This window comes from Sinocyclocheilus anshuiensis, unplaced genomic scaffold (assembly GCF_001515605.1).
Source record: "Sinocyclocheilus anshuiensis isolate Anshui unplaced genomic scaffold, SAMN03320099.WGS_v1.1 scaffold706, whole genome shotgun sequence".
In the NCBI taxonomy this organism is placed as follows: Eukaryota; Metazoa; Chordata; class Actinopteri; order Cypriniformes; family Cyprinidae; genus Sinocyclocheilus; species Sinocyclocheilus anshuiensis.
The window spans coordinates 95330-107765 of record NW_015544162.1 but is presented as its reverse complement, the minus strand read 5'-3'; the positions used below and the strand labels follow the sequence as shown (position 1 = coordinate 107765).

General features: G+C 35.8%; 2 protein-coding genes across 4 annotated transcripts in view; both read right to left on the bottom strand.

Moving 5' to 3' along the window:
• Positions 1 to 3058: 3058 nt before the first annotated feature.
• Positions 3059 to 5992, bottom strand: LOC107695626 (tumor suppressor candidate 2-like). The gene is made up of 4 exons (XM_016495638.1): positions 5813 to 5992; positions 5118 to 5324; positions 3471 to 3591; positions 3059 to 3364 (listed from the first exon to the last, which is right to left on the bottom strand). The coding sequence occupies exons 2-4, from the start codon at positions 5267 to 5269 to the stop codon at positions 3299 to 3301; spliced, it is 339 nt and encodes a 112-aa protein (XP_016351124.1). The 5' UTR covers positions 5270 to 5324; positions 5813 to 5992; the 3' UTR covers positions 3059 to 3298.
• A 792-nt stretch (positions 5993 to 6784) lies between these two features.
• The window catches only part of LOC107695625 (ras association domain-containing protein 1-like), an 11802-nt gene continuing 6150 nt past the window's right edge, over positions 6785 to 12436 (bottom strand). For 2 of the 3 annotated variants that reach the window (XM_016495635.1, XM_016495636.1), the window contains exons 4-8: positions 9755 to 9859; positions 8512 to 8727; positions 7756 to 7843; positions 7528 to 7643; positions 6785 to 7405 (exon numbers count right to left, since the gene is read on the bottom strand). In XM_016495635.1, coding sequence (XP_016351121.1) covers positions 7256 to 7405; positions 7528 to 7643; positions 7756 to 7843; positions 8512 to 8727; positions 9755 to 9859 — 675 coding nt within the window. In that variant the 3' untranslated portion in view covers positions 6785 to 7255. Of the gene's footprint in view, positions 7406 to 7527; positions 7644 to 7755; positions 7844 to 8195; positions 8312 to 8423; positions 8728 to 9754; positions 9860 to 12436 lie in introns of all 3 variants that reach the window. The other variant, XM_016495637.1, reaches the window with a different exon arrangement.

The following is a 12436-nucleotide window of genomic DNA, read 5'->3' as shown; positions in this document are numbered from 1 at the left end:
GGGCTTCACCTAACAGTATACGTAGCTAGGTTTTTTCTTGTTGGTTTGCTTATTTTGTTTTTATAATAAATAAAAAGAAAACAAGTAGAAAGAATAGAAAAATAATAGATAATGCTAGTGTTAGAAGGGGTCATAATTTATAATAAATAAAAAGAAAATAAGTAGAAACAATAGAGAAAGAATAGAGAATGCTAGTGTTAGAGGCTATTTTTTCTTTATAAATAAAACAAGTTAGAATAGAAATAGAATAGAGAGTGCAAATGTTAGAGGGTCAAGTTTTTTAATAAAAAAAAAAAAACAAGCCGATAAAATTAGAAGTAGCATTAGAATAGAGAGTGCTAGAGTTAGAGGGTCAAATGAAGATGAAAGAGATGTGTTTTCAGCCGTTTCTTGAACATATTAAGGACTCATCTGCTTGGATTGAGTTGGGCAGGTCATTCCACCAGGAGGGAACAGTTAATGTAAAAGGCCATGAAAGTTTTATCATAGGTAGAATGCAAAATGTTTCATTTACAAGCATTTCAGTCAAATGCAATTTATGCAATATTTCAAATCTTTAACCCACTTGGGAAAATCAAGGAGACATGACTGACAAGACCATGCTGGAGTATACGCTCAACAGATTCTGAGCTCATTGACAAATATCTGATATTGTAAAATGTGCTCCCTTTACACGGGAGTGCGTGTGAAATCGAAAGTGAAAGTAAACAGTGCAAACGCTCATTCAAAAATATTTAAATACACCGCATCCTGAGAACGGCTCCCTGATGGGCCAAAATTATATACAATATTAGAATGTTTAAAGGAGTGGGCACGAAAATCGCGGGAGCGAAACACGTTGCGGGAGCAGGCGGCAATGGTCAGAGATTCAGCGGAGCGAGATTAAGAAAACGGCCGAATCCCGGAGATTTTGGTCAATTGAGAAATCCCGGCCGGACGCATTTTTATGTCCGGGCCCGGGGAAAAGAGGACATATGTTCACCCTACTTAAGGCCTCTTGCACCAAACTAGTCTATAGACCTAAGAGAAACAAGTGCGCAACCATCTTTATAATTTTGTCTTTGAACTTCCGTTCCGTTTTTGCAGTAGCTCTATAGCATTGCTGTTGAAGAGGAATTAGCTGGTGAAGTGGATTTACTTATTATAGAGGAAACGAATCAAGTGCATTGTAATGCTCAAAGCGGATGTCATAACTGAAGAAGACCGGGAAGATTTTAAAAAGATCGGTTCATTCAAAAACTCGTACGACCTTCTATAGTCTTTGCTTACATTCGTGCTGTGGAAATACAAACGGAGGACAGAAGAACGATTGCAGCGCTGGAAAGGGGAGGAGCTAGATAATCTAATTTAGCGTCTATCAACGCACGCTAACGTTCTGTTTACCATAAGCGCGCGCTGCCGTTTTGTCATCTGCCGCTCTTTAAAGCAGGATGGATTCTGATTAGCTGTCAGTGTTTTCATCATTCATCAGCTCGAAAAGTTGTTTTTAAAGTGATAATGTTGTTCCTTGGTTGTTATCGTAATAGTTGTACTTTTCCTCACTGTCATACATGATTATTAAAACTTAAGTTATTATCGTCCTTGGTTTTAAGTTTGTGACTTTAGTGTTAGCGGTTTGTTCAAATCTCTTCAAGCAATAATGAGGCTTGATTTAGCAATAATCCTATAAATTTGGCTTCCCTCAGGTCCAAATGATTTTCCTGAGTTTCTGCCAGTGCCTTTGTTCAGTTCAGAGATTTGCATTGCTGGAAAACAGTCTTCGTAATGATAAAAGTCTCCTACAGCAGAAGATAGCAAGCTCTTTTGTTTGTGGATGGAACATTATTAAGGAAACCAGGCAAAGGTTGATTTCAGTCCTGTGGAAAGAACAATAGAGTTTGAGTAAAGGACAGCTGGGGAAAAACAGACCGCAGGAGTGAAAGACAGTCGACTGGCGGAGAGATAAAATAGCTTTTAAGTATTTGAACTTGTCCTACTGGCTTTTGTGGATGTACTTAATTCAACTGATCATTGGGAAAAAAACAAATATTAGTTTCTAGACTTTATAACAAAATGAACTCACCGTGGACCCCATTTACTTAAATAAATAGTTCACCCTCTGCAATGAATGGGTGCCGTCAGAATGAGAATCCAAACAGCTGATTAAAACATCACAATAATCCACACAACTGCAGTCAATAATACGAGTTAAGAAGAAATAAGAAAAATGGAATTAATAAATTAACCTACTTTTAAGTCATGCTGCAAAAGGGTCCAAATGATGTCACTTCCTATGCATCACATTTTATGGAATACTCAATAGCAGGATTCATTTTTAGACAATGAATATAGTGATATATCAATTCAACAAACATTTTTTTTATATAATAGCCCTTTTCCACTCAAATCCACATGGATAGAATCTGGTTCACCTACATTTCCACTTAATATTCTGTTTTACTATTGAATTACATTGAGACAAACACAGTTTGATGTGCATTTATACGTGGTATTTTCTTTAATGCCATCTGATCATTTCAACTGTAATAAATAAAGACTGCCACAACAGTGATGGGGGGCGGGACTTCTCACAGTGTCTGGCAGCACTGTGTCAGTCAGAGCCTCAACCGTCCAATCAAGGAGCAGCAGCAATTCCATCATCCAATCAGCATACAAACAAATCACAGCATAGTAAACAGCCATTGATTCTCTTCTACTGGATGAAAAGAAAGCAGAATCAGGTCTATAAGGAACTACATGCAAAATCCAGGCTGTAGTTTTACTCACTTTTGTATTAATCTTAACTGCGTTACCTCTACGAACATCGTGTCTTTACGATCTGTGAAGCTCTGCTTGTTACACAATGCCCATCAATTACAGCATTCAAATGCAACCTGATCTTTCCGAGGGCTTCTTCGAAATTCTAAACGGAACGTGCTAGAAGGTCCTCCAGAGTACTTCATGATGTGCTCCTGATAAAAGTCAAACATCGCTAAATATCCGCTCATTTCTATGGTCACATACAAACAAACATACACTCATATACAAACCACACTTAGTGTCTTGGCCATACAGCCCATAATAGTCTTCATGTGGAGGATTATGAGAAAACAAAAAGAGTCAGGACATCATTGTCAGGCCACAGCCTCTTCTCAGTCACACAGCCGGAGCATCTCGCGGCTCATTTGCTGGGATTCCACATACACGCGTCAAGCCCTCCCAAACACAAGGGGGCGCTACACAGCAAGCGTGTCCGGGATCCAGCGGGCGGGAGGAAAATGAAGGGGGACGGATTCTTCACAGGAGGTCACCAACAGCATCAAACTTCACAGATGACGACTGGAAAATCGACGTGGATACAAGGGTGATCCAACTTGATGATTCCCTATAGAAAAAAAATGTGCAATAAAACATTATCGTTATCGCAGCTTGTCATTCTAATTCAATGTAATTCAAACAAACGTTCGCAAAACACTCCCATGCTGATTTACCTGAGGTATGAGATTCTTGTGGATTCGTTTTAGTTTGGATTTCTTGCGGCCATTTTTCGTTACTACTGTTTCTTCGTAAAACTCGTGGGCCAGGTCTCCATCCTCATCGAAGTACAAAGAGCTTAAAAACATGAATACAAGTTTAAACATACATATGCAAAGTATAATACATTTTACAAGTCTAAAGGCCTGTTCACACCAAGAATGATAACTACATTAGCGTTCACACCAACGCACAATAACATTCTCTTTATTATAATCATGAGCTGTGTTTTTGTCATCTGCCGCTTTAAATGGTTGAGTTCTTAAAAGCAGGATTGATTCTGATTGGCTGTCAATGATTATGTCGTTCATCAGCTGAAAAAAAAAAAAAACTAATTCTGAAAGTGATTCCAACAATTTCGTTCCTCTGTGTCATTATTGTTATAATTATGGTGCCTCGGAGATGTAGAATATTAAAACTTTATAGGTATAGTTATTGCTCTTTGTCTGAAAGGCCTTGATGGGATTTTTTTTTTCATTCATTTTTCAATGTAAACATGCACTAGATGGATGTGTTTTGTATTGCAACATGTGACAACAATTATTTAAAATAGACTTTTATGGAATTAGTTATATTGAAATTTAATTTGTAGAATTTTTTTGCATATATATCATATATATAATAATAAGGTCACTTCATTTTTAAAGAAAATATATAATATAAGTTTAAGATTTGGAGACAAATATTCTATTTTCCCATATAAATAGTACCAACAATGGCATTACAACATTGTGTATTCTACAGAAAATTGTATTCATATATTTTATTTTTTAATTGGTTGTGCATATCAGTTGCCAGACACTTAAACATAAATCAGTTGACCTCTAATGAAAAATCTGTATTTTCTTAATTACATTTTAAAGATTTACTATTAAATAAATAAATGAAAGTGAGCGTTTTAAGTTTTTGTAGTAGTTGCGTACGAGTCCCTCAGTTGTCCTCAGTGTGAAAAGATGGATATCAAAATCATACAGTCATTGTTGCAAAGGGTTCAAATACGCAAAAGATGCTGGAAAACCAAAGAATTTGTGGGACCTGAAGGATTTTTCTGAAGAACAGCAGGCAGTTTAACTGCTCAGGACAAACAAGAGACTACAAATTCAACTACTATTTTCTCTTGTGGACTATATGTTAACATCTTTTATGTGAAATATCTTATTCAGGTCAGTACTAAATACAAAAATTATATGCATTTTTTATGAACCCTCTTATCTTGGTAAAATAATTAACATTTTGCAGATACTACAAATTTTATGTAAAATTTTGTATTGTACATACAGAGAATTTTTGTATTTATTTAGTAAATAGTCATGAAATAAGAGGAGTAATGTATAGTCAGCCGGTCGTTATTGCAAAATAAAACCTGATCACTCTGTCAAGGTTGATTTTGCAATAATGTATCCTAGTTAGTGTACTTTATCCTTTACTTAACACTAAAGGTTCAGTTACCTCAATGACTGTGAACAGTTTGAAAACGTTACTTTCAAACTCAAGAATGTGTGTTTTTCAGATGATCTGTTTCTTGTTGCCAGTGTATCTGGCACGGCGGTCCAGTCATGCTGTCTGAAATTAAGTCACATGCCAGGAGCTGTGGTTATATTTACCTCCTCCTGGTAAACACGAAAGGCGTGGCGTTTCGGATGCTCCGCACCCGGGCCAGGCTCTGCTCTTGGCCGTCTTTAGCAGGTTCATCTCCGCCACCTGAATCTGAGAACGGCCAGTAGCCTTTACCTTTAGACCCACTGCCGCCCATCATGGGCTGCAGAGCATTCTCCTCCTGCTCGGGTCACACTCAGGACGCCCGTACAGCTCTGGAGGACGAAACAATAAACTGTTATTGAACTCATACTGTTAATTATTGACATATTTGATGTCATGAATCTGATAATGTCAGTCATGATGAAATATGGCTACTTTTTATGACATGGGAAACCTGTGAGCTTTGCTTTCCCACTCAAACCTTTTATTAAAGGAAATTCATGCTAAATTGTCTTAAATTCTTAATAATGTGACATTTTACATAATATTTTATGTAACAGAAATTTTCACCTCAGCATTAGCATAGCATTGTAAAACATGACAGATTGTGTTTGACAGCCCAATAACTTAGCAAAAACAAGATTTAAATGTCTTAGACTTAATTCATAAAACAAAAGTGCATGTAAGTATTATATAATATTAAATTTTCTAGTTGTCTAAATTGATGTAGCTTTCATGCTAATACGGCTAACATCATAATGTCCTACAACGTTTGAGTTTATAACATAAAATTATTCACATGTATAGCGATGGCACTTACTTGAATGTAGTCTCCTGATGTTAAATGAAGCAGGGAAGTGGAAATAATGCGAATTAACGCCGGTTTGAACAGATTTATTGAGTGTGTAAAGTCACTCACAAACGAACCGCTGCAGCAGATCAGAGTGAATCCAGACACGCTCAGCCGCTCCGGCCGAAACCGGAAGCTACATGTAGCGCACATCGGTGAGGAGAATGGACAGAATACAAGTTCAGGATTTTATAGAATAAAAGTTTTATTTTTCCTAGTCAAATTTATTATTGTCATGATATTTCATTTTATTGTCGCTTGATTTTTTTTTTTTTAAAGCCATTATATAATCAAAACGAAAGATTTTGAGACTATTTATTTTTACATAAGATAAGCACCCAACAATGGAATCACAACACTATGTATCGAACACAGAAATGTATTGCGTATACTGTGCACATACATTATTGATTTGATTTTTTAAAAGTCAAAACAAGTCAAAACTTATTTTAAAAATGGTTGGGCATATCAGTTATCAAACAATTAAACACAAACAAATGTTAATAAATATGATTGCTTTCTTAATCACGTTAGCACTGTGGAGTATTGAACAGCTGAACTTTTCTCAAATAGAAAATGTCTTGAAAACGAAATGATTTCTCTTTCCATTTATGTAACAGAAGTGCTGCTTTCAGTGCTTAAAGTTTCATCATTATTATTAAATGTAATTAAAGTTATCAAACAATTAAACACAAACAAATGTTAATAAATATGATTGCTTTCTTAATCACGTTAGCACTGTGGAGTATTGAACAGCTGAACTTTTCTCAAATAGAAAATGTCTTGAAAACGAAATTTCTCTTTCCATTTATGTAACAGAAGTGCTGCTTTCAGTGCTTAAAGTTTCATCATTATTAAATGTAATTAATTACATTTATGTTTTTAACTTAATGGTTTAATTGAATGGCTCCTGCACACAACATAAACAGTCATTTTAAAGGGGAAAAATATTTTATTTAATTTCATTTCATTTACAGTGAATATCCAATATATACATGGGTGCTTTAATATCTGAGAAGTATTGTGTCACTAAATGGTGTTATTTAAAATAATCTTTTTTTCCCTATTACATGTATAAATGATGCTAAAAATACTCTATAATCTGCTTTGATGCATTTCATTCACCACAGACCAACAATCTGTGGCTCACACTGGAATGATGTCACTCCACATCTGGATCTACAGCTACGACCGCAGCATTTCTTCCAGTCAGTTTAACGTCACACTCCTCTCACGCTCACCAGTCAAGCTTAAACACACACTACTCCTGTCTCTCACTCTCATTTCCCTTTCGCTTCTGACCCGTCTCACGTCCAGAGCAGGACAAAGGGTTCTTCCACACACTCTTTAGACTCAAACAGTATTTTTCCTTCTTGTTTTCACTGTTTCTGAGGTATAAGCAAGCAGCTTGTTTCAGCCCGGCGTGCTGAAGTTCTTCAGAGCTTCTTTCATCTTGTCTCTGGCCAGAGTGTAGCGCCGCACGATCTGCCGCACGTGATCCTCCTCCTCCCGCTTCAGGATGCGCAGGAAGTTCTGGAGTTCAGGAAAACTGAACGCATCCCACTGCCAGAAGAAACAACATCTTGTTCATCCCTCAAATGTGCGTATATGCCTTTAAAAACTATTTTGCATATTTAAATTGGTATTTTTCCAGAGGACTTCCAGTCAGAAGGTTATTTACTCACATTAACTTCCCCCGTTTCATTCTCTTTAAGGACTAAACTGAGGACTTTCTCATTGGGTCCAGCACACAGGCGCAGGAAAAGCGGATGTTCGTCATCTGCTAACTTCCTTAAGTACACTAAAAAGAGAAAGAAAACATGAAATGTATTATTTGTTAACGATGTATTTATTGTTTCCTGTAAGAATCAATGTAGAGAAGATGTCAGAATAACTAGGAGTGGTCTCCACACCTTGATTCTGTCGTTCACTGCGTTCAAACAGTGAGAACTTGGCCGGATTGTCCACCACAGTGAATTTCTTCAGCAGGGCTTCGATGACCTCTCTGGCCATTTTTTTAAATAAATTATGTATTTTATATATAAGAAATAGTATTCTATATTATTATATTATATAATTATTTTATATTTAAATAAAATAAAATAAAAATTATTTGGTAGAACAAACTGTTTATGTATACATAAAGGATATATATATGGTAATATGTCAAATTACTATATATAATTATAATTTTTTATTATTATATTATAATTTTATATTATATTTTTTATAAACATAAATATACATATATTTTTTATAAATGTTGTTATTATATAAAGCCTTTAAAAACTATTTTGCATATTTAAATTGGTATTTTTCCAGAGGACTTCCAGTCAGAAGGTTATTTACTCACATTAACTTCCCCCGTTTCATTCTCTTTAAGGACTAAACTGAGGACTTTCTCATTGGGTCCAGCACACAGGCGCAGGAAAAGCGGATGTTCGTCATCTGCTAACTTCCTTAAGTACACTAAAAAGAGAAAGAAAACATGAAATGTATTATTTGTTAACGATGTATTTATTGTTTCCTGTAAGAATCAATGTAGAGAAGATGTCAGAATAACTAGGAGTGGTCTCCACACCTTGATTCTGTCGTTCACTGCGTTCAAACAGTGAGAACTTGGCCGGATTGTCCACCACAGTGAATTTCTTCAGCAGGGCTTCGATGACCTCTCTGGCCCGCGTGCTGGAGCTGATGTGCAGGTGTTTGACCGTGTCTCTGGGCAGGTAGAATGAGGTGCGGTGCTTCAGTGTTTTGTCTTCCTGACAACCGCCATCCCGTCCCGAGGAGGAGGAGGAGGACGTGCTCCGTGGAGGAGGGAGAGACACGGGCCGGGCCAGCTTGAACTGGACCTTTATGAAGCCAGTGTAAGATCCATCACGGTTCTGATGGGGAGGACCAGAAACATTTTTACAGTTACACTCTGAAGCTTAGCACTTACAGTAAATACCACAAATATACTGTATATAAGTGTAACTAATATAATACTATGTATATTATATTATATATTATTATATTTATGTATTATTACGATGATTACAATACAAACACCGCAAATAAATATATAATTACTATATATAATTATAATTTTTTATTATTATATTATAATTTTATATTATATTTTTTATAAACATAAATATACATATATTTTTTATAAATGTTGTTATTATATAAACTAATAGATTATATAATAAATTAAAGATTTTATATAATAATAATTTCTAGATTACTAAAATTACTAAAAATTATTAGTCAGATTTTATTTGTTAGAATATATAAATATAATTTGGATAATACTTCACATTTTCAAATTAACAAACGGCAAAAAAACAGTATGATATATTTAGGTAACACTTTATTTTAAGGTGTCCTTGTTACACGTTTCATGTACTTGCTATTACAATAACAATAATTTTGCATAATTACATGCAAGTAACCCTAAAGCACCGTTCACACCAAGAACGATAACTATAAAGATATTAGCGTCCACACCAGCAAACAATATCGTCTGTTTATTCTAAGCGCACACCTGTCTGTCGCTTTAAATTCTCGAGCTTGTGACAGCAGGATGGATTCTGATTGGGCGTCAATGTTTGTATCGTTCATCAGCTGGAACAAATTGCTCTGGATAGTTCCTCTGTGCCTTTATTGTTATAGCTGTGGTGTGGACTCTGCTATTCTTTAACATTGAGAATGATTTTTAGAACTATATTTTTATAGTTTTCTTTAGTTATTGTGCTTGGTGTGAACGGGCCTTAAGCCGAACCCTTATCCTAACCATAACCATATAGTAAGTACATGTAGTTAATTAATATTACTCAGTACTTAAATGTATTATTACACTGGAACAAGGACACCTTCAAATAAAGTGTAACCTAAATTTACATATTTAACATTGAAAGGTTTCTTTACCAGAACCATGAAGAGGTTACTGTTGACCTGAGCATTGTATTCTTTCATTTTCTGTTGTATTTCACTGAGGGACAGCTCCTGTTTCTTGCAGTCCACTGGCTCATCCTGTGGGACAAGAAGACAGTGTGATGCGTCACATGACCACAAGAGGGCGGCACAGAAACCTCTAGAGACTCTGAGACAAGAGACATTGGCTGATGTATTCCTCAAGATATGACATTTACATTTACATTTAGACATTTAGCAGACGCTTTTATCCAAAGCGACTTACAAATGAGGACAATGGAAGCAAGCAAAATCAACAAAAGAGCAATGATATACAAGTGCTATAACAAGTCTCAGTTAGCTAAATGCAGTACACTTAGCAAGTTTTTTTTTTTTATTATATAATAAATAAAAAGAAAAGATAGAATAGAAAAAGAATAGAGCAAGCTAGTGTTAGAGGCCTTTTTTGCTTTTGTTAATTGTATAATAAATAAAAACAAAACAGATAGAATACAAAAAGATTAAGCAAGTGTTATTTTTTTTTAAAGAAAACAAGCAGTAAATGAATAGAGTGCAAGTCAAGGGGCAAGTTTTTTTTTTTAAGAATAGAATTAGAATAGAAAGTGCTAGAGTTAGAGGGTCAAATAAAGATGGAAGAGATGTGTTTTTAGTCGTTTCTTGAAGATGGTTAAGGACTCAGCTGCTCGGATTGAGTTGGGCAGGTCATTCCACCAGGAGGGAACATTTAATGTAAAAGTCAGTGAAAGTGATTTTGTTCCTCTTTGGGATGGCACAATAATACGCCGTTCACTTGCAGAATGCAAGCTTCTAGAGGCACATAAGGTAAAGTGGTGCAGATGTGAAAACTTGATCATTTGTCCTAAACACTGATATTTATGGGTTTTTCTGAGATACAAACCAATAAGGATCAGACTTAGAAGAACTCTGACAAAATCAGTCTGACTTTTATGCAACTTTATTTAACAACAATAGAGCAGAACAATCGTAGTCTGACTCTGAGGCATAAGGTGGGTTTGAAATAGTCTTTCAGATCCAGCTGGATGCCTTTACCCACACTCACAGAGAAAACAACCCTCCCTCAGCCAGAAATAGCAGACAGGAAGTGGAAACACACACACACACACTGTTCCACACTCACTCACTCATACACACACTCACACTGATGTCGACTCTAAATGCTTTCAGATTTCAGTCAGTCCATTATCTCTGAAACTTCACACATATAAAATCTTCCTAAATTTGTGAGGGGAAAAAATATTCCTACATTTGAGAGCCAGCTATTTTGTTTTAAGTAGTTTTATTTATCATATATTTAATAACTATTAAATTAACAAGTTACTATTTAAATATTTTAAAAATCAATTTATTTGGTCCTTTTCACATTTATATGGTTATGGTATCTTTTTTTTTTTGTAAAGCTGTATTGGGTAAAGTACCATATAAATTGAAATAAATATGAATTTAAGTAGTTAATAAATATGTAATTTAATAAATATACAATAAACACGTACTCTAGGCCTATAATAAATAAAATGACTGTTTTTATCTCAAATTTACAGCCTATTTTAAATAGGATAAGACGAACTCCACAAATAATGTAACTCCACAAATAATTTGGTGTTTTGCACCACTAAAACAATACATAAAGTGTTTCATTGATGTCACATAAATAAAAATAAATCTGGTCCAGTTTTATCTCTGAATAAAAAAATCTGGTTTCATGAATAGTAATGAAGGTTTAATTAAGAATCAAGTCTTTATATTGATTCTGTGCTATGAAGAGACATGAACAGACTGCAGTGATGCTTTTATTAATCCCGTTAAGAGCTACTCAGCATGACATCATCTAAAGAAGAGGAAACCCCCCCAGCGCGCGCGCATACACTCTCTCTCTATATATATATAATTAGATTCGAATGACTGATTATACTTTTTAATAATTCTATACATTACTGAAATTGGTTCTCGAGTTCGTGAGTGGATCAGATGTAACGTTAACTTAAGCATCATTTAAAATAAACACGCACGCGCGCACGCATTTCCGTTAGTTCAGTTTCTCCCGTTCAAACTGGACTATAAAGTCGAGAACCCGCCAAAAAACGGCAAAATAACACACAATGACGGTTAATATTGTATTTTGTACGATCATTAACCGCTGTCTTACAGCGAGGTGCGCGCGGTGTAGAACAGCTCGAGCTCGAGCTCGGAGTCGCTCTGGCTGCAGTATCCGCTGCTCGCGCTGCTGCCCCACGTCATGTCCAACCGCTCGCAGTCCGTCATTATTATCACACCGAAACCGAGCGCACCGGGGCTGTGCGAGAACTTCCGCTGTGTCTGAGGAGCATGATGTGGCTGTCTGTGTCTGACCGACCTCGTGCAACCGGGACGCAACCGTCAGGCGTGATTCGAAACCCCACCCTTCCGCTGAGCTCCGCCCCTCGGGGTGCGTTAACAGCACACAGGCTCCTCCCCCAATCCAGTCCTGCCCCTCCCCCTGAAACCCCGCAGAACAATGGAAGATAGATTGCCGTTTAAAACATGTATCAAATTTCGTTTCTAAATATTTTCTAACCAATAAAAATATAAATACACCTACATATAATGATATAATTATTATAAAAAATTACATACATTAATGTCATTTGTAATATATTAAAAATATATAATGTATTTTAA